Genomic DNA, 23,334 nt, shown 5'->3' on the forward strand with positions numbered 1-23,334 from the left:
CCCCGGCGCGGCGTGAAGGGGAGGGGGAGGCGCGCGCCGTCACTAATCACATCCCCACCGCGCGAGCGAGGGAGGGGTGGGAGCTGGGCGCATGCGCCGCGTCATCCCCTCGGCGGACCAACCAGGGCGCGGTGGAGGGGTAGGAGGGGCGTGGCCGAGACAGGCCGCGCCCCCCGCCAGGAGAGAGTCCTCGGCAGCGCCGGCGAGCGCTACCTTAAGACCTCCGCGCGGCGCCCGGACTGCAGCTGGATGGCAGGCCCCTTCCTGGCGCCGCTGTCGGGCGACCTGCTCACCGAGTACATGTTCGGCCGGAGACGCCAGGTGAGGCCTGTATGTAGCTCCCCCTAGTGCAGGGGCGTAGACCCAGCAAGATCTCCACTCACGCTTGCTGAATCGTCACTGCGAAACGTGATTGATAAAAATAAACTTCAAAACTATGTTGTATGGAAAACGTTCTGTATATTTGAAAGATTTTTGCTTATTGCTAGAGACCCGGAAAATTCGCGGGTTCAATGACCTCCAGGATAGACTCCAATATCCTCTACACACTCGGGCAAATGCCACCTGTTCATTGGCTGCTGACTTGTGAGTCGTCTCGACTGGGCAGCCTATGATTCGACACTTCTATGAGTTAGGGTCTCTAATTGGCCCTCAGTCCTCCAGATTAACAGTGAACCAATGACAGAAGCAGCACTAAGGTATAATTATTTGAATTTTAGCATATCACGAAATGAACCCGCGAATTTTCCGGGTCTCTACTTATTGCATGCATATGGGCGAACATTTGGGTTGTATACAACGCACAAGCACCTTATCCAGAGATGACTTGTGTCGGTTGAAGTCCACGCGGCAATACCGTACTCCCGGGCAGCGCCGGCGAATTCCCGCGGGTCTCTCTTGCGAACTATACAGATTTGCGCCCCTGGTATCTACTAGGCTCGTACGTAAACAAACCAATGCCTTTCGGTCATTTGGCTGCTGCCACATTCCACCTTCTGTCGGGATTGAATATGTTTGGGCCATGATGGATTTTCGTAATTTTCTTTTTGGCTTCCTGTATTTCTGGGTGCGTCAAGGACCCGCGAGTTATAGAAAAAATATCTTTCAAATATCTCTCCAAATGCTACTAGCTCTAATGCAATGAAGAAAAATAAAGTCCCAATCATTGACATAGGGACTTCAAGAATAATCTAATACTTATATAAAAATCCACGTTTGTATGTTTGTTCGTATTTTGTGCGTTCACGCAACGTTCATCCGATTGAGTTGAAACTTTGCACACTTGACCTTCGAAACAAGGGGAATGTCACTGTCTAGGTGTGATTTTGATAAAACCAACCCTCAAAGTCAAATTTAATTATTTTTTATGAAATTCCGTCATTTTATTGATGACGCTTTATCCTTCTGCATGGCAACAACTTTTTCATTTTTGATTATTTCTGCGTAACCATGGCACTTTAATATGACGCGTGAGTAGAATCGGATAATTACTAGGGACCGAAAAAATTCGCGGGTTCAATGACCTGTAGGATGAACTCCATAGTTCTACGTACACTCGGTCAAATGCCGCACCCACTCATTGGCTGCTGTCTTGTGAGACATCCCAACGTAGCAGCCTGTGATTTGATAAAGCTTTGGTCTGGTGTTTCTCATTGGCCCAGAGTCATTCAGGTGAGTTGTAAGCCAATAGCAGAGGCAGCACTGAGGTATAACTATTTGTATTTTAGCCTATCGCGAAATGAATTCGCGATTTTTTCCGGTCTCTAATAATTACCAGTAAGTATTTTATGACAGTTCCTCTTTTCTACGGTCCGAATACTAACGGTAGCACGCGAATCGAGAGAGAGATAAAAATAGAGAAATATAGAGAGATAGAGTAACATAGTGAGATAGAGAAATAGAGAGACGGAAAGACATAAAGAGATAGAGGTAGAGATTGAGAGATATAGAGGATAGATATAAAGGGAGAGATGGAGATATATAGGGGGAGAGATGGAGAGAGATAGTGCTATGGAGAGATATGTAGATTATAGAGATATTGTTAGAGATATGGAGAGATATACAAGGAGAGATATACAGATATATAGGGAGGTATATAGAGAGATATAGAGATTATTTGTTTATGTGTACCTATTTAAAACTAATTACAAAAAACTTGAATAATGCATTGCGACGCATGACGGGCATTAGCAAGTGTATAATAAAAGCCACTCGTGAAATACTACTTGCTCTAGTCATACCTATTCCATGGTAAACTTTGAAATTTCTTATTCAGGTTTAGAGGGCTTTGTTTTCTGTTCAGATGGTCAATTAACACTGTTGGGCATCCATACATGTCGTCTACATGTTTTCCCTTACTGGCTCCGACCCGCGACTGCCTGCCATCAGCAAGCAGCTGCTGCTTTGCGTAACGACTGCGATGGCATAAATTTAACCACGCCGCGTTAAAGAATATGTGTTCCAACATTAAGAGCAAGATACTGCATCTAGAGCGCACCTAGCTTAAGGTTTTCGGAGATACGATTCGGGGTAGAAGGAATTGGAGGGCCACAGGGTTTTGAGTAGTAGGCAGGAATACCTCCCAGTTAGGTAAATAGGTGTAGGACTTTTTGAAGGAAAAAAAAGTCCCTTATGTTATCTTAACACATTTCTGACGTCCTGAAAAGTATTTTTTTTTTAAATCTAGTTAATTTTAGTTTAGTGGGTTGGTAGGTGCATCCCATAGGGCTGCCACTGCACTATAGTGATTTTTAAACTATACTGGGAAAAAATATTTTTTAGTGATTATGTTTTGACTTTACAAAAGAGATAGAACACTATTAACTTATTTACGTCATAACGCAATTGCATTATTTTAGTTTATCATGCATTACGTCATAACTAACACACACAAAAAAAACTGATACCAAGAGGATTTTGAACTGGAAAATAAGAACAAAGAACTCCAAAATCAGAAAATGTAGAAGACAACAAGGGGACTTTTTTCTATTTTATGTTCATTAGTAGACAGTACAAACAGTTAAGGGAATCGATCCATTGTTACAAGTATAACAAATGGGGAAATACATAAAATCAGTTTAAAAGTTGTGCATATAATTTAACAACAAAGAGTAAGTAGAGTTTTACAAGCCATGCTGGTATGTGTACCATTAGAGGCACTAGAGGGTTTGCAAGTGGTGCACGAGGAAAGGTTTGGACCAAATTTTAAACCATTTAAACATTAAAACTCATTAAAACAGTATGTAATCAAATAACGGTTTCATAGCCAAACATTTTCAAACTAGTATGTATGTATATATACTATATATACACACATACATACATACACATCCACACACACCTACATACACATCCACACACACACACGCGCCGTAGAGCCATCATTATTGCGCAGATTTGTTTCACCTCAGGCTAGACTCAACTTGCCTATATATCTAATCAAATAACCCTTTGGCGGATCACACGTTATTGGGTAAACACTTCTTCTTGTTTATAACTGGCTCAGGGCTGTGAAGGGCGTGTCAAGAGCATTGCAGTCCAGCCATCCACGCGAAGCAGGTGTATGTCTACTTTACTACTAAATGAACCCGCACGATTGCCGTGGTTGTAACCATCAGCAGAGATCGCACATTCACTTTATTATTTAGAGAAAGGCAGAGATGCATACAATTATACACGTGAATTGGGTTCTCATTGGACCAATAAGCGGTGTTTACCTGCCTCGAAGGACAAGAAGCCAATAACTACATTTGAAAAAAAAATTGAAGTGGCCCAATCACACGCAATCCGACGGGAATGCAGAACGTAGAGCCGCCAATAGCAGGACATATCGCCTTATTATTTACAAGTGTGTGTTCATCCCGGCGCGGGGATGTTACAATGACATGTGTATATATACTTATATATCAGACATTGTCAAATAATTGTGGTTTTGAGTTTCTTAGATTTTGTGTCACTGTCATAAATATTAGTCGTTAAGACCTTAAAACTTATAAAAGAATGAATCGTTGGTAATGGACGACAAAAGTTTGCACTCTTAAAATAAAGCAATTTTCATAGTGTGAAATAATAAAGAATTCTAATAAAATTTAAGGAACATTATGTGTTCTTAAAAATTAATAAAGCACTAATTAAGGTAACAGATTGCTTGCTGAAACTGCAATATTGTCCTACCTTAATTAAGTTACCGTGGTCAGAACTGCGAGACTCCCCTACATGGCGGAACATCCGTAGAAAATGTCCCAGGTAAAGAGAATAAAGGCCTGAAATGGTTGAAGTCTGTTAGTCTAATGCAAGCAATCGGCCAAAGAAAATACTGCATGTCAGTCCAATGCCTTGCTCACAGGGACAGCCTCTGATTCGTTAAGTAGTTTTGACCTTATAGCTCCCACACTTCTACAGCTTCAGGCAAACAGCAGCAGCTACTCTCGCACTAAAATGATACAACATTTTACAACTAGAAACATGAAACATTTGCATTTTTGTTAGTTAGTGTGAACTTGAAACACGCAGGGCCTGCACGATCCAAGCGCTTTCGCTATTGGATCGCAAATTAGTCTACATTCTCTAGTTCTTCTGATTCTGCAACAAACACTCAACAACAGAACGACTGAATAGTGTGCACCGGTAGAAGGGAAAATTATTCCATTAAACGACAGAACAGAAGTCTCGTCTAAACTATGTTTTAGGTATACCTACTCTTGTTCTGAAAGTACATTGATTCTTTTAGAAGCTAACACTGAAGCTGTGGTAAAATCTAGAATTTTTAAGAGTTTTTATACATAACTGGAATTTATTTTCTGTTGAAAATAATAATGATGTGGCGGTATTGTTTAGAATAGGAAACTTTCGTAGCTTCGTTGATATCACATCTTAGAGGGTATTAAAATTAAAATACATTGCAGACTTTCAATGCCATTGTCTGAAGAACTGTCTTGTCTTTCTGGGTACATGCCGATGTCTCATCACTGAATATGCCCGCTGCAATGCAGGGGGGAACCTCCGTACAAACTACCACTTCAACATACATCCCTCGAAGGCAGAGATAGTTTATGGTATTGACATTGTGCACTGGTTGCTGCTACCTTATATAGAGGCCGACTGTACTTCTGACTGAGACTTCTGGTGTGTCGAAGTGATTGTTCGTTGTTCTCTTCTTTGTGACACCTTGTAGTTAGTGGTCCAGTCACCCACAGTTTTTCGAAGTGAGGGTCAAATCCGAGTGGTAAATTCATGAATTGGGGGAGGAATGTAATGTTATTATGATTGCTGTTATTATTTTTTTATGATTGTTATGCTATCTTTCAAAGGGTATCATCGAACGAGGTCCTACAACAGAGCAATAACGCAATGTACAACAACTAAAATTGAAGTTCGTGGGAAGGAAATAATTTGATATTTCACAAGGTTAAAATGTCGCTGCCCTGACCTTCAAACCCGAGGTCAAGACCGACAATCTACACTTGCTACCGTGAGGGCGGAAATCCCACAAAAAAAAATCATGTTCAAGAAAAATTATTAAATATGCAAAAAATTCATTAAACAATTTTCGTCCCTGATAGCGATGTGTCAAAACAAACCAAATTTTTGGTGACGAGGGGGATTGTAACCTAAATTAAAAAATTAAAAAATTAACTTTATCCCAAATGTGAGCACGTTTATTTTATTTGACCTATATTAATCTCAAACTATGGCAGTAGACTAGCATGTAGACACGAAAGCGCTTATATATAATTAAAGGATATTAAAAAAATTCATAAAATTCTGCCCCACAGGATTATACTTATCTTTAACTACCGGGCTTTTCCCAAGCTGAAAACTGGGTAAAGGGAATATATATTTTTAGAAATAGGATGTAAACAGTAATTTTTCTTTTAATTTCAACGCAAGTGTGCAAAATTTTATCAAGAGTTGCCCAAATGCTGATTTAAGGGGTAGACAAGGACGATGTGGAAGAGGGGGAAGAGCCGGAAGGAGGGAAGCGGGAAGAAAGAAATGTTTCAAAATCTCATGTATTCAATAAATTTTTGGTTAAAATCAAATGTTCTCATTTTTAACGTCAAGTGTGCAAAATTTCATCTATGAGACCAAAATACTGCTTTTAGGTGTAGGAAAGGGAAATGGATGTGGTTTTTCGTAATCTAAAGTTTCCAGTGAATTTATTTTTCTTAAATTGAATGTTGACGATAAATTCCTCCCTTTTGTTTTGTACGTGGACTATTGAAAATTTCACCTAGAAGAGCCAAAAATCTGCTTTAAGGGGTAGTAAAGTCGACTAGGGTTAGTTATTTATAAACTTCGTGTAGCCAGGAAAAAGGGTAGTTAACAGTAATTTTATTTTTACTTTTAACCTCAAGTTTAAAAATGTAATCAATGAATGAAAAAAGTATTCTTAAAAATCAGGTAGAAATTGGGTATGGGGTAGGTTTTAGAAATATTATGTATTCAATAAATCTTTTATGAAACTCAGATGTAGACAGTCATTTTCCTCCTATTTTGAATGTGAGTATGCATACTATACTTTAAGTGGTGGGAAAGGTAGACAGGGTGGTTTTTCGAAATCTCGTGTAGATAATTTAAATAGGGGTAAATTATAATTAAATGTAAACAGTTAATTTTCTCTTAATCTGAGCTTAGAGTTTACAAAATTTCATCAATATGTACCATAAAACTTCTTAAGGGGTAGTAGGGGGAATTATAGATGGTTTTTCGAAACCTCATGCGGACCGGAAGATGTGGGGGGGGGGGTTGCTATTTTGAAATAAGAGAAATAATTAAATTTATTCTATTTGTTAACGATAGTGCGTTTAATTTTATTTATATGTACCAACCTTATGCTTTAAGGGATGAAAAAGGGGTATGGGGTGGTTTTGAAAATCACATAAAGGAGTGACTTTACAATTTTTTCCTATATTATATATTAGAAAGAAATTTTCTTCTTATTTTGAATATCATGTGCGTAAATTTTCATCAAGAAGTACCAAATTTCTGCCTTAAATGGTGAAAAAGAAGTTTGATTTGTCGACATTTAATTTTTTTTCTAAATCAGTTGAAGACAATAAATTACCACTTAAATTAAACGCAAAGTATGCTAAATTTAATCAGAAACTAGAAAAATTGTGTTATAAGGGATGAAAAAGCTGGATGGGAGTGGTTCTTTTTATTTCATGTAGTCAGCGATCCGCCTCATAGTTTTCCATTAAGTTCCGGGCGTTTCCTGAAAGTTCCGTAACGCTTGCTAAAAACAAAGTTTTTTTTACTGAGTTACCCAAAAAATTTTAAATCAAACCAGTTAAAATCAGGTGCCTATATCAACATTTGTACGCAAAATTTTATAGACTATGTGTACAAGACTTCCCTTCGGATTCGGGTAGCTATAAACGTGACATGACTACGTCACCTCGTAGTTCTGTGGCCATAAGCAATTCCGTTACACTCAGCAAGGTTTTTTTCACTGAAGCAGAAAATATGTAGGCTAATGAAAATTGTTTAGCATCTGCAGGATCAGTATTGCAAAAGAAACAAAATATCAGAGTTCACTGCAACTATGCACATGTTTTGTCCTTATCCATGCTATTATTATTTGGGGAACCTTTCAAGATCAATCTACCGAAATTTTCTGCAATAAGCACTAATTCAACAAGAATGACTTACCTAAAAATAATAAGGGAAACGGAATACGTCACACGTTATAAGGGTAAATCACAAAAGATACATCATGCACAGGACTTGTGACATCTAACATTGCCTGATATCCTGAAGTTATGCGAATCCCAAGTTATGGTTGTCTATGAAACACCTGAAAACCAACTCGATGCTCGTAAGTTATGTATCGTATCAGTCAATGGAGAATCGAGGTTGGTTGGTGGAGGAGGCAAGGGGCTTGCAGTTACCTCCCTTCCCTCCTTAAGAAGTGGGAGGTAAAATAAAACAAGGAGCAAGGAGACGTAGTTAGAGAAAATGAGTAAGCAAACACTTCTGTTTAAAAATATTTTTTAATGAATTTTTTTTTTGTTATTGTTGGACCCTCTTCCCCATCAGAGACGTTGAATTCCGAAGAATGCCTCTCCCTCCTCATGTTATGAGCTGCATCTGCTGTTGATACCAGTGAAAGGACTGAGCGAGAATCTTTGCCGGTAGGTAAGATTTTCTTACGTCGTGAGCATAACGCATAGCACTCACAGCCACCGTTCACGTGGTTCCAAGAGGAAATGTACCCCTAGTTTATTATTATACTATACTTTTTGCAATTAATTGCATGAGGTAGCCAATATAGACGAATTTTCTCAATAGCTTTTACAAACAAAAATCACTAGCGCAAAAAAAAATGGTAGGCCTACACATGTTCGTCTTTATGAAATTAAGTCATTAAGTCCATTTTACAGTAGTCCACTGTGGTGAAATTGCCTGTAGTACAGCTTCTTGTATATTTGGGGTTTTCTGCTATTGACAAATTTGCAGAAATACCTATAATTCGTTTTCTGTATTCTCCGGTGTGAAGGAATCGATACAATGATATTTATTTCGCTTTCGACAGCGGTAAGACCTTTTTCTGTTGCCCATTACGAATAATCGTACAAACTGCGCTGCACTGTATCACCACTTAGAGCAAATTCAAACTGCGAAATATCGACAAAGTGGCATCGCTATTCTCGCGCGCGCCGGCAAGCACTGCACTGCGCTCTGTCGGCGCTACTGACAACTATCATTTAACCTTGTAGTATACGAGGACACGTTTGTATTCGTTTATTCAGAGTGTCTATTGCTCTCGTTTAAATTGTCACACCTCAGATGGCATTATTTCTTAGGTAAGATACACAATTGTCCAAAAATATAGGTACATCAAAAGTCTTAAAAAGAAATAGATTTACTGGTAAATTTTCATGTCACATTCAAAAAATTTTAATTCAAAATAAACTATCAAAGTAATCATAAGTTTAACAAGATAGGTCGTTGGTGAAATTACTGAAGATAAGTTAGAAATTAAACTAACTTTTCGTTTACTTTAATTGCACAAAGATACCCGTTAATATTGAAGGAACTAAATTTTTAAAAAGGTCTGATTTCAAACCGTTTAATTAAATTTTGTAAAAATTGTAATGCTCCTAACGATATCGCATAAAATAGGTTAGACTTGGACTTTCCTCTTTAAGGTGTGTAATTTTATATCTTTATAACTTAAATAATTTTCGCTAGAATTTTGCTAACGTAAATCACTGATTTGTAAAAATCGTGAACCTTGTCCTTATTCAAAGCTGAGGCCTTACTTTGAAACGGAGCAGAGCTGAAGTTCTTGCAATGTTGGCTTCTCCATGAACCAGGCAATCCGTCCCGACGGCGCATAGTGACGTCACCAGCAGCAACTCCCGCCAGTCCGCACATCTCTCTTCTCAGCTGTTTCTCGTGACGTCATCGTGGCGCTAGCCGAGCCTCGTTCTCACGCACCAAAAACACCAGGGTTCATGTATTGGCAAACGTGGCTTATAAACCTTATTTTATGAGGAAAAAAAATTTGACAACAAAGTATAACTAAAAGAAATAATGAACAAATTTAATTTATAAATTATTTCCAAAACCTAAATTAATTAAAGGTTTTAACACAGGTTTTAATGTTACGAAATTAAAGATAAAAAAAGAAAATTGAATAAAAAATATTACCAAATTTGTAAAAGGAATACCAGGGGGACTGGTAACAACACCTCGCACGATCATGAAGAGAGGCTGAAGGCGACGTGACCTCCTGGACTATAGTGGGCTCCGAACCACCTGGACACTCGGTGCTACTACAGAAGCGCCTGGCCCACCAAGAACCACATCCCGTCCGCAACCGGGACCTCCCAGTGTCCAGTGTGTCAGTTCCCGACACGTCGAAAGCCATCTGTGATGTCGTCATGTCGTCCAGATTATCTGTTCAGTCACATGGTTGGGTTCATCCGTGCGCCGCTGTGTTGTCCAGGGTTCTCGTTGCAACTGTCTCGAAATCGTCGTCAGCCCACTTCCGACTAAAGGTGTGATTCCAATGCAGCGTCTGACGCAGAGCACTGCTACAAGGGAGTGTGATGGAAGTGTTTCCCACAATGCACGCCGCTAGAGAGCAGTGTAGACGCAGCCGCACTCCACCAGGCCGGAGGAGAGGTACTGATCACAGTTGGGCAACATGATAAACCGTCAGTACTCGCAACTCTACTCTGGTTCCATTGCGTTTGGACGTAATCGAATTGCCTCGTCGCTTTGTAATTTTTTTTAAACAAGAGTCGATTAATTAAATGTTCAAAACAACCTTCCATAATTTGTTATTTTGAAAATCAGTGTGTTTCAGCATTCCCCTCGCACAATTTCAGTAGAATTTCTTTATCTTCAACATTTTCTTACATTAAATTATACAAAAAAAAACCATTCACTCGTCCTTTCAGAACCAGGACCAGACGGCGACTGACCGTAGAAGTCGCTCCATAAATTCCTTCCAAGAAGTTCTCTGAGCTGTCCAGGCATGTGACATCTGACATCAGCTGTTGCTGATGTTTCCATCTTTGTTGTCCATTCGATATTTTTGAAGTTATACTTCTTTAGGCGCGTTATGAAAAAAAATTATGAGAGTGAAATTTTAAGATGCGCGCGCATCACTGTAACACAAAATTAACAGGTTGAAGCTGCGCGCGCACCATGTAACGACATTTTCACAGGAAGATGGTGGACCCACGTGTATGAACATAAACCCACATTAGGGAACATACCAAACGTATTGGTGTACCAAATGACACTTTATGATAGTGAAATTACCATGGAATTTATTTTGGTAAACTAAAATAATCATAGTAAAGAGTAAATTCCAAGGTTTAAAAAAACCACATTATTTTGGTATTACGTCAAATGTAATACACCTTTCCTCGTAACCTTCTGTCAGAGCAGTAGTGTCGGCCTCCGTAGCGTAGTCGGCAACGCACCGGGATATGGTGCGGGGGCTCTGGGTTCGAATCCCGGGTAAGACATGGTTGTAATTTGTGTTGTCCTTATCGTCTCCTTGGCGCTTACCCATGCACCTACAACTACAATTACAATTTCATAACGACGCGGGGTTACATAAAATAACATTAGGGCGGGGGGGGGGGGGGGTTTATGATTGGCACATTGGTGACTGTCAAACTTGCCGGTGTGACAATCATCTTTAAAAAAAAAAAGAAATTTAGAAACAAAAATATATAAATATAATTAAAAAAATTGAAAAAAAGTGGTTATACTGCGCGGTCATTATGCTGAAGGTTCGTAGTTCAAAACTCGGTAGGAGAGTTTATTTAACTTATTTTGAAGTTAAACTTCTTTAGGCGCGTTATGAAAAAAACTATGAGAGTGAAATTTTAAGATGCGCGCGCATCACTGTAACACAGAATTAACAGGTTGAATCTGCCCGCTAAACCGCTCATCAAGTCTCGAAAAAAAAGCTACCAACAAAATAGAAATAGAACCTCTATTAGTCGCGTATGTTGGCACGCTCGTCGCCTCTGATCACTGTTTTCATATTTATAATTTTTATCCACATGTTTCTAGTTTCTACATTCACAACACATATTTTAGTTTCATACAAGTGCGAATTATATATGTGCTAATAAATTATATTCAGTAGTGATTTAAATTGAATATTTTGATTAATATTATTAACTATTCGTAAATATTAGTAAAAAAAATTGCGCCTTTATACTTTTTCAAGTGCTCCAATATAATTGAGGTTAACTATCCGTATGTATTTTTTATTGATATAAATTAAAGTATTATTATTTAATATAATTAATACCAAATATTATTAAATTATTAATGTTAAATATTTGTTATTGGTTATTTAATATTTACAAAATAAACAAATAAATTTAATAAAACATTTAATAAAATAATTGTGATAAAAATTAAATTCGAACATCAAATTAAAATATTAATTTTTAATATTTATTATTAAATTGAATAAATAATAAGTATTTATAAAAATAATTGAACAAATTTAATGAAAACCTTTTTGATAAAAATGAAAAGTGAATATTAAATTAAGAAAATAATAAATATTTAAAAAATGAATAAACTTAAAAAAAATTTGATTTTATTATTAAATTTATTTATTTTTGTTTAATATATTAAATAATCAATAAATACTATTTAAAATTAAGAATATTATAATATTTAGTACAAATTATGTCATATAGTTATTATTCTCGTAAATTTTATTTATTGAATTTTTCAAATTTAAACTGAATTTTATTGACTGTGTTGACTATCTTTTTCCAGCCCTTTAATTATTTTATTGCACTTAATTATTTGCAGCAATTAAAAACTATTTTTTATTGATGCCAAAGAAGTATAACTTCTCACGCGCGTACATAAGTACACGCACCCCCTTTTTTTTCTACGACCACCTGCGTGGACCAGCAATACCGTGTTCGTGTAATCATTTAAAATCCAACCGCCTGACTTCACTGCCGTGGCCCCGTGTAGCGCGCGATGCTGCGCAAAGGTAAGTGGTCAGCGTTACACCGGCGAAGATCGACATTTCTTTTCCTTTCACGGAGGACGTTATTGAGCGCCTGCAAGGCCGCACTTGATCTCATCTCCCATACCTGACCCGAGAAGAGCATGAAGGCTAGGTCAGCTTTATTCGCTCGGGGCAAGAAGCTATCACCTCCACTCCACTGCCATCGCAGGCCGGGATAGGGTCTGGCGTCAGTAAACGTGTGGACGAAATGCCCTCCCGAGTTTATTTCTTGCGCTGCGGGTGAGTGCTTGGTTGCAGATGCATCGCACCGTACTTCATGCCGTTCAATAATTAAAGACTTTTATGGCCGCCATAAAACTTTGTTTTGTCCAACATCTCGTCAACAGCAAATATATTAGAGCCGGTAACACACAACCCAACAGATCAAGGATATTGGTGAATGGAATGGTCATAGCTGATAGAAAGAAACATAAAATTTGTTATATAACGCAATGGTTAAATACCCTAAGGTTTCCTCAACTGAAAACTTATTTAAATTTTACTCGCTTTTGGTTACGTATATGATTAAGATTTTCCATTCTTTGGCTACTTATCTAATAGTTTACAAAAACATTTATCTGCGTGAATAATTTAAAATAAAGAGAAATCATATCACAATTATTTCATACAAGTGTAAAAAATATTTTTGAAGTTATAGGAAAATAATATTATTTGTAAATAATTTGAGTTATTAATTGTGGTCATCTACAATATTGAAACAGTCTAAAATATATATTTTTAACTATCGCAGTTTATTTATCTGCAATTGATAGTTATATGGTTAACTAACATACTGGAACGCTAATCATCGGTTAAATATCCCTTGGGATAAAAACCTATTGGTTCATGCCAATGACCTCCTCTACAACATTCACGTGAAAACGAAAGAGCAGTTTGTGGCACGATTTCTAGCTTCATGTGACAGCATCCAGAAGATGCCAGCGATATTTCCCTCAGGTGCAAGATATCGTCTTGCGACGTTATCATGCCTGCTTCGAGTTTGGAGAACGTAACTTTTGAACAACTGTTGTGTACTGTGGTCTCCATGTCGGGCCCGTCATGTACGCAGTAGTACATCAGTACTACGTCAGTTCACACAGACTAGCAAGTCGTCGTATTGCACTCAAACGCATTCCAACGCTGTTTTGGTTGTAAGGCCAAGTTTATAAACTACGCAAGAAATGGAAAACGCAATAACGTTCAAAAACGTTCAAATGCCCGTTTATAAACTATGCAAGACGCGAAAGCGCAATGTAAGCATCGACCAGTTTTCAACTTCTTGTGTTTCAGCTTGTTTTCGCCCTCCGTATTCCAATTGTAGTGTTCCGAAAACTTTCTAAGATGCAGAAGTTATGTGCTAGACGGCCATTATGTTGTTTTTCACTAGTTAACCTTACTTACAGTGAAAGAGAATAACACTTTCAAAATTAATTACTGAAAATTTAATATGATTTGAAGTTAAAAATGAATTATCAATAAGGACCCGGGGGAAGAAATTTATTTTTTACTTTTATACAATTACAAATTGTGAGGCTGGTTATCTCATGCGTCTTTAGCTTTATAAACGACCGCGATTTTCTTGCGGTGACTGCGTGTTTCGTTGTACTGAAGTTGCGTCACTTGCGTCATTTATTAACCCTGCCTAACCGTCGACGGAGGCAGTTCCGGAACAGGGTTCCCGATCCCAAAATGATGCTGGCAGCCTTCTCCATCGACCATGAAGGCTTGTTACGTCATTCCTGAAATATTTATGTGTATTCCTGCGGTATCTTTGGCAAGGAGTGACCTTTACAGAGGAAACTCTGACCTGTATTCCGTCGTGCTTGTTAGGCTGCTCGTGCCGTGACGAGTCAGCTAAGAAAAATGAGCAGAGAAATGCAAAAGCTCAGTTCGTCAACAGATTTACAAGGTAGCATTTACTAAACTCCAACACCAGTGACAGAATTAGGCTATATGTCTGCAGGACAGTCCAAACCACAAGTTCACAAAAGTTTCAAGTGCTGCAGGAACTGTTTGAAGGCGCTAAGGCAGTGGTGTCCTGTGGAAGGAGCGATGTAGGTGATCGACAACCCCCCCTCCCCTTTTTCCCATGACATCACTGAAATGAAAACCAAAAATCCACTCAATAGCTTTGATACCAAACTGCATTAAAATAGAACTGGGAGGTATTCCATTCCACCCAGCACCCTCCGGTAGTTCACCCTCCAACATTCGTAGTTGACTCCACCATGTAAGCCTCGCTAGCTCCAGAACTGCCCACAGTCCAATAGTCTGCTAGGATTGTGGCTGCAGCACCAGCGAGGGTGTGGTCGCGTGTTGCAGAGGAGGAACCGCACCACCTTCACGCCGCAGCAGCTGCAGGAGCTGGAGTCGCTGTTCCAGAAGACGCACTACCCGGACGTGTTTCTGCGCGAGGAGGTGGCACTGCGCATCAGCCTGTCCGAGGCGCGCGTGCAGGTGTGGTTCCAGAACCGGCGCGCCAAGTGGCGCAAGCAGGCGCGGCTCCAGCTGCTGCAGGACGCGTGGAGGATGCGCTGCCTGGGGCTGGGTGCGCCGCCCCTCCTGCTGGGTGGGTCTCTCCTTCACTCTGCCGCTCTCACTCCTTCACTCTGTGCCGCTCTCACTCCTTCACTCTCTGCCGCTCTCACTCCTTCACTCTCTGCCGCTCTCACTCCTTCACTGTCTGCCGCTCTCACTCCTTCACTCTGCCACTCTCACTCCTTCGCTCTCTGCCGCTCTCACTCCTTCACTCTCTGCCGCTCTCACTCCATCACTCTGCCGCTCTCACTCCTTCACTCTCTGCCGCTCTCACTCCTTCTCTGTCTGCCGCTCTCACTCCTTCACTCTGCCGCTCTCACTCCTTCACTCTCTGACGCTCTCACTCCTTTACTCTCTGCCACTCTTACTACTTCACTCTCTGCCACTTTCACTCCTTCACTCTCTGCCACTCTACTCTATTACTCTCTGCCGCTCTCACTCCTTCACTCTCTGCTTTTCTCAATTTTTCACTCTCTGCCACTCTCATTCCTTCACTCTCTGCCGCTCTCACTCCTTCACTCTCTGCCGCTCTCACTCCTTCACTCTCTGACGCTGTCGCTCTTTCACTCTGCTACTCGCACTCCTTCACTCTCTGACGCTCTCACTCCTTTACTCTCTGCCACTCTTACTACTTCACTCTCTGCCACTTTCACTCCTTCACTCTCTGCCACTCTACTCTATTACTCTCTGCCGCTCTCACTCCTTCACTCTCTGCTTTTCTCAATTTTTCACTCTCTGCCACTCTCATTCCTTCACTCTCTGCCGCTCTCACTCCTTCACTCTCTGCCGCTCTCACTCCTTCACTCTCTGACGCTGTCGCTCTTTCACTCTGCTACTCGCACTCCTTCACTCTCTGCCGCTCTCACTCCTTCACTCTCTGCCGCTCTCACTCCTTCACTCTCTGCCTCTGTCGCTCCTTCACTCTGCCACTTGCACTCCTTTACTCTCCGCCGCTCTCACTCCTTCACTCTCTGCCGCTCTCACTCCTTCACTCTCTGCCGCTCTCACTCCTTCACTCTCTGCCGCTCTCACTTCTTCACTCTCTGCCGCTCTCACTCCTTCTCTGTCTGCCGCTCTCACTTCTTCACTCTCTGCCGCTCTCACTCCTTCATTCTCTGCCGCTCTCACTCCTTCATTCTCTGCCTCTGTCACTACTTCATTCTCTGCCGCTCTCACTCTTTCACTTTCTGCCGCTCTCACTTCTTCACTCTCTGCCGCTCTCACTCCTTCACTCTCTGTCACTCTCACTCCTTCACTCTCTGCCACCCCCATTCCTTCCCTTTTCCACTCTCACTCCTTCCCTTTTCCACTCTTACTCCTTCCCTTTTCCACTCTCACTCCTTCACTCTGCCACTCTTACTACTTCACTCTCTGCCACTCTACTCTATTACTCTCTGCCGCTCTCTCTCCTTCACTCTCTGCTTTTCTCAATTTTTCACTCTCTGCCACTCTCATTCCTTCACTCTCTGCCGCTCTCACTCCTTCACTCTCTGCCGCTCTCACTCTTTCACTCTGCCACTCTCACTCCTTCACTCTCTGCCACTCTCAATTTGTCTCACCGCCCCTCTTGTTGGGTTGTCATTTAGTCTCTCTCATTCCCTCACTCTGCCATTTTGCACCGACAGAATTGAATGGTTAACTTAACTATGCCAACAACATTACAAAAAGATGTTTCCATCAAATATTTAGTTTGCAATTAACTAAAAAGATACATTATTAGGGATTGATCAACATAATCTAAGATTTTAATTGTATATATTTTTTGCGCTAATGTGTGTTTGATATATTGGTGTTTTATACATATCAGGAGATTAATAAAAACATTGTTGAATGTCCAGATTCTTGTATTCTTCTGGTACTGTATAAAATGCTGGTTAAATGCAACTGTTTGTAGGTAATTTCAGAGAAGTACTACCTATTGCAGCCGTTACCATGGTGGGACTTCCGAAAAATGTTTATATAGTTTTTCGTTTCATGGTTCATAGACCTCAAAACCATCTTAAATTACAAGTTTATATATATATTTATAATCACAATTTTATGGACACGCAATTTTTCACAAATCACTTTCAAACTGATACATAAAATTTAGTCGTAGAAAGTCTCGGTTCAATTCGTTAATGGGAATATATGACTTTAAAGGTATAAATGGAGACTGTTTTTTTTAAACAGATAAATAGCTGCAACTCCCGTAATATGGAAAAATTCACATTATTTAAACGTATTATAACTCTTTGGAGTTATTCCAAAATCTTTTGTCTGAATAAAATTTTTTACACGTAATTGAAAAGTGGTTGAAAAAACAAGGTTTGGATGACAATCAAACGTAACTCCCTTTGTAGGCACAATAACGAATTCGTACAAAAAATTTGTTAATCTCATAAATACTATCTAAAACCTTTATATAAAACAGTTTTTGATTAGATGAACCATTGCTGCAAAAGGTTGAAAAATTATGGGGGGGGGGGGGGGGGGAAATGCATGACTCCCTTAGTAGGTACACTATCAAATCATAATTGTTTATGAATCTTATAATTTTTATCTAAAACTTTTGTCAGAAACTATTTTATAAAGACGAACCATTGTTCCAGAGGGTTGAAAAATAAAGGAATAGAATTAAAAAAAAAAACGTTATGAGTTCCGAACCATGTAGGTACACTATTAAATTCGTTCTGTTTTATTGTAAAACATTAAATTATTATCTAAATCTTTCGTCGGAAATAATTTTTCATATGACCAAACATCACTGCACGGGATTGGAATAAATAGGGGTTGAATGAAAAATAAAAATTAATACTTCCTTAGTAAGCACACTATCAAATCCGTTCAAACTGGTTGTAAAATTTATAAATATTATAAAACTTTTGTCTGAAATATTTTTTTGTTCCAACCAAACATTTATGCAAGGAGTGGGTGAAGAGGGGTTAAAATAAATATAAATTAATAATTCCCTTAGTCCGTTCACGTTGTTTGTAAATCTTATAATTTTTATATACATCTTTAGTCTGAAACAATTTTTGATAATACTAATTATTACTGTAAGAGGTTGAAAAAACTTTGGTTTGAAATAAGAAAATAAATTAAATTACCCTACTATGAACTCCATCGAATTAGTATTTATTTTGTTAAATTTTTTAAATATTGTTGAAATTGTTTGTCAAAATTAAATTTAAAGTAACAAAGGGCGGAAATAACAAAAGAACAAAGGAAAAAAATTATTACTTTTTAAAATAGTTATATTATCAAATACATTGCAATTTATTGTAATACTCCTAAACTGTAATTAAAATCGTCGGTTGAAACCATTTTTTGACTAAACGAAATAATACCGTAAAACCAGGGCTTTAAATAAGAAAAAATTTAAAATTATTTAGTATCAAACTCGTCGTATTTAATTTGTCTAAAAATATTGTACAAATTGTGCAAGGTATGAAAAATAGTTTGAAGATCAAAATAATTGCATAACTACCTTCGTAAGCATAATGTGAAATTCGTTAAGACAATCATTGCTGGATGCATTGAGTTAAAACATTCAAAATATTTTCGCTGCATGGAATATGAGAAAATGTTTAATCGATCTTCTTTTAATATTGGCGAAAATATAGGACGTTATGTAAATTAAGTTCTTAAAATGTTCCAGGAGTTTATAAAATTTTCCAAAACTTTTCAGAAAAAAATAGGAATTTCTAAATCTACCTACGGCTGTAGGCTGTGCCTAAATGGATTTTTTTTTTTTTAAGATATCAGTAGGCCTAAGTGCAGAGTATATCTCTCGTTTATGCTGCAGAAATAAAATTTGGCTCATATAAGTAAAGGCCTATATTATTTTTTTGTAGTTGTTGACAGAAAAAATAGACTTAGGCTTGACCTAAATTGATAGTTACCAAATTTTCATAGTAACGCCTCAATTGTTAGAATACATTTTTTATTTGCCTATCTTGGTTCTCTATAACTATAACATACGTTTCTTCTGCAATGGAACATGTCCATAATTTCTCCCCGAATATGTTTGTATGTAAAATTATGGGTCTACAACTCTAAATTAGTAACAATATCTGTCTCATGACGTCAATAATTCAGACAAAACTGCCTCAGATTGCGCATAATTGTTGGGCTTACAAATGAGGCCATTACCAGTGCCTGATCGCAAGCCCACGAGCCGGTAGCAGAGTTGACTGCAGGCAACAACTATCACGGAGTACCACCTCAGTAACCTCTGACGTGTACTTCCTTCAGGAAAGATACGAGAAAATGCACCAATTCCTCGTGTGGACTTCTCCATTATGATTTTGACGATGTAAAAGCCCAAGTGTGCAAATTCTTGGAATATTGCGGTCCTTTCTAGGTTGCTGAACTGAGTGTGAAATGACCAAACTTTCATCACAGTGCTGTATTGTTGACACACCCCCTTTCAGCCAGTAATCCCGCATTTGTTCCGAAATAATGGATGGCCAAAGTCCAGTGTCATTGCCCCCTGGTGGGCCCTTATCAGCCTCCTTTCCCGTGTGTTCTTCAATTGGACGCGTTACTACTTCCGCATTTTCTTTGCCAGGATCAACAACCATTTCCACTGAAGCATTGTCAGGTTGATCAGGTTCTGCAAAGTCATCACTCCTTTCCGACACTTGTCTTGATTGAACAGTGAAGAACTGGTACAATTTTATTATCCTTGCCATCTCTTTTCTTCTGATTTCATTGTTTGTTGCTTCTTTTGCCTTATGTATTTTAGAAGCCCCAGACTCCCAAATTCTTGTGCGATGTCTGTGTCTATCTCCACGATTGTCCATTCTGTAATCTAAAAATAACAAAATTACCTTGTCTACCCTTTAAGTCCTGAAGGAAACTTAAATATTAAAATATTTATGTACGGGACGTCCCATAAATTAAAACTAGGCATGTTACTTACTTACATCAAGATCTAATAATAAAAATAATCAGCTTTATTCAATATTCCAATTACCAAATGGCGGTCATTGTTATACATTGGCCGTATTTGAGTTATTTACGTTCAGAATTTAAAATGACCGCCATTTTGAAATGCTACTAATTTAGCAATCCATACAAAATTTAAAAGGTTAAGCTATTACTTTCGGTTAATTTAAATAAAAAAACTACAAATACCTTGGGCAAACAAATTAAATGCACAGTGTTTTAGTAAAAGCAATATAGGCATTAGGGCTAGTTTCTTAGCAAAGCATATTAAAATTTAAGTATATTTATCAATATTAACTTAAATATACAAAAAATAATTAAAATACAATCATAAGCAAAAAACACTTATTTAACTGTTTATTTAATTGTCCTGACTAACTATAAGCAGGGCAATGATGAAACTGCATAATATAAATATTGAGAGTTCCCTCCAAATCATTTGAGATTATATTTACACTGAAAAGACATCTCTGTTAGCATGAATTCATTCTAATTATAATAACAAAACAGTTTTTCACTTAACTAATATGTATAATATGACAAAGTCCAGAAAAATGATTCTTGATAAACATTAAACGGGAAAACCAGAATTAACTTTTAAACAAGTAAACTACACATAACTGAGATTGTACTTGTCATAATAACTCATAACATCACTTCTCACTAGAAGACTAGTTCTGTTCTGACTTTTTGATTGTGCTGCCACCAACGAGCAAGTTAGAAAATGAAACCTGCATGCTAGAAAAATAATCATATTCCTGGTCACCAGTAAAATAAAATCATATTTATTATTTTAACATAATGCAATTTGTATTTTTGAAGTAAATACATACTAAACATTTAATTTTTAATAACTGGTGTAAATTATCACCCATTATATTGAAATTTAATGGGCATTAGTATGTCGTTGGAAGAACAGGTCAGTAGATACAATAAATTGTTATGATTTTAAATAATTTTAACTAATTTAAAATATAAAGTTTTATTATTACATTTCTTATCAAGCTAGAGAAGTAAGGTAGCATGTATGGTGATTTTTGTTAAATATTCCCTATCATTGTAAACACTTCACAGCAAAGACACATATATTTTTCCTGTTTTGTAATATTCACCCTCTCTTGGCGGGTGGCCCAGGGCCCGGGCCCCTTGCCCCCTCCCCCCTTAATACAGATCTGGCTTTCAGACGAATATGTTGATTAGGTGAACATATACACTGTTATAAATACTAGAAATTACGAAGACCACTGGTTACAAATTATCCAGGAATCTTAGTTAACCTACAACATCGTAAGTTTACGGGTACTGAGTTTACTTTGAACATGAACTCTTAACACCCTACTTGCTTACATGCTCTGCTGTTCACCCTGTTGAACACGGAACACTGAGTTAGACACACAGCTGTTTCCCCGATATCCAGTTATCTGCAACACTTAGTTTATTTGAGGAGCATTCTTCGTTGATAAGTCCGCAAATTTACTGCGATCTCAGCAAATTTACTGCGATCTCTAACAATATATTTATATATATAATACTTTATCTAAAACTTGTTGGCAGATTTTGTTTTCTTAAACAAACCAACAGCCAATGTAATTGATTCACATTAGAAGAGCAAAATAAAATCGCGAAATATTCCTATATTTACACCTATGATAAAATTATTTCTCCTACTGAAAATCGTAAAGATATTAGTCTATGGAGTTGGCGTCTGTTCCGAAGTCGAAGTCATCTAGATAGCAATAAGTTAGCAAAACAAACCGTAGCTGCATAAATGCTATATGCTAGTTGTTTAATATTTTGAAAGAAATTTGCTAGGAAGAGTCGTAAAAATGCTATCACAAGGCGAATATTGTAAACTAAACATGTTAACAACCCATCCCCAAGGGTTAGGTAGGGGAGCGAGGGGCTTGTTGTAACAGGGGTAAGTAGTAACAGGCTCTTTTCACTAGGATCTTAAACTTTATTAGCGTATTTCTTTGACTCGATTTGACCTATAAACCGCGCCGCATCATGTTCCCATAGCCAGTGTCCCGCCGGCCGGCGCAGTGAGTGGAAGCATGCGCTTCATTTTTGCCAGGTAAAATAAAATTGTACTGTCGTAAAATTTTGGTTTGCGTTATTATTATCGACTAATTTCAAACTTTCTATATCTTATTTACATTCAAATTCATCTATCTCTGATAATGTGTAACAGTTTTTAAGATTGCTAAATTGTTTAAATAGTTATCTTGATAAATGTTAAAAATCATACCATGGGGTTAGTTGTAACAAAATCCCGGGGCTTGTTGTAACATGTTACAACATGCCCCAAGTTATGATGTAGATACCTACTTTTTTTTCCCTTTCTTCTAGAATGAGGGTGTATAAAAGAAAGCCAGAGCGGGCAACACAAAGCCAAGAAGTGTACGAGTTAGCGACAGCTGAAGTTTTAGTAAAAAAAAATGCAGTATTCGGAAAGCTGGTATTGTCTGGTATGTGGTGAAGCTTACACAGATTCAAATAAAGAAGATTGGGTCGAGTGTATCATTTGGAAGGGGTGGGCAAATGTAGGATGTGTTACAGGAGACACTATATCTTTTATTTGTATTAATTGTAGCTCAGATGAAGACTGAATTTAAATATAATGAAACCTACAAAATGTTGATTCTTATATAAGTGCAATACTTTGGTAGATAGATATTAAAAAGAGATAATTACGAAGCATACCTTAGCTATAAATAATTTAATTACTTACTGTGATTTAAAAGTGTCATGATGATTGCAAGTAGTGTTTAACTAAATAAAACTGTTAGTTACTTACTTTTTAGGTGTTGATTACTTAAAAAGTGTATTTAAGTTGATTTTTTATTAGAATTACATAATACCTACTTTAGAAAGATGTCAATTTTGTTAAAAATAAACAAAGAATAAATGATTAGAGTTATTATTGTTGTTTTGTTTTTTTGTCGTTATTACTTGCCCCGGTAGACGTTACAACTTACCCCAAGCACGAGGTAAGTTGTAACACCGCACTTCTTCTAGAAAATAATTGATTGTAAAATAATGACCAATAGTTATGGTATTATTTTTACTTGATTTGGTAGAGGAAGAGTTACAGCATCCATCCATCTTTATTTAGTAGCAATTTAATAAATTGATCTCAAGATATATTAGTTTTCATGAAAACTGTTACAAGCCCCTCGCTCCCCTATTATAAGTGTTTTTTTATGCTGTATACAATTTACAGTTAATCTGCACAGTGATTTGTTTACAAACCCAATGCCAAACTTGGGAAGTTCCTGTCTGCGGTATAGGAAATTGATGTCCATGTTGAAGAATTAGCCTCAGCGCCTAATTAACATAAGATACATTAT

General features: G+C 37.8%; 1 protein-coding gene across 1 annotated transcript in view; it reads left to right on the forward strand.

Annotated features, from left to right (window-relative positions):
* Positions 1-249: 249 nt before the first annotated feature.
* The window catches only part of LOC134529973 (dorsal root ganglia homeobox protein-like), a 34,719-nt gene continuing 11,634 nt past the window's right edge, over positions 250-23,334 (forward strand). Inside the window, exons 1-2 of the mRNA XM_063364537.1 lie at positions 250-321; positions 14,837-15,083. Of these exons, the coding sequence (XP_063220607.1) occupies positions 250-321; positions 14,837-15,083 (319 nt within the window). The remainder of the gene's footprint in view (positions 322-14,836; positions 15,084-23,334) is intronic.

This window comes from Bacillus rossius, chromosome 1, assembly GCF_032445375.1.
Source record: "Bacillus rossius redtenbacheri isolate Brsri chromosome 1, Brsri_v3, whole genome shotgun sequence".
Lineage (NCBI taxonomy): Eukaryota > Metazoa > Arthropoda > Insecta > Phasmatodea > Bacillidae > Bacillus > Bacillus rossius.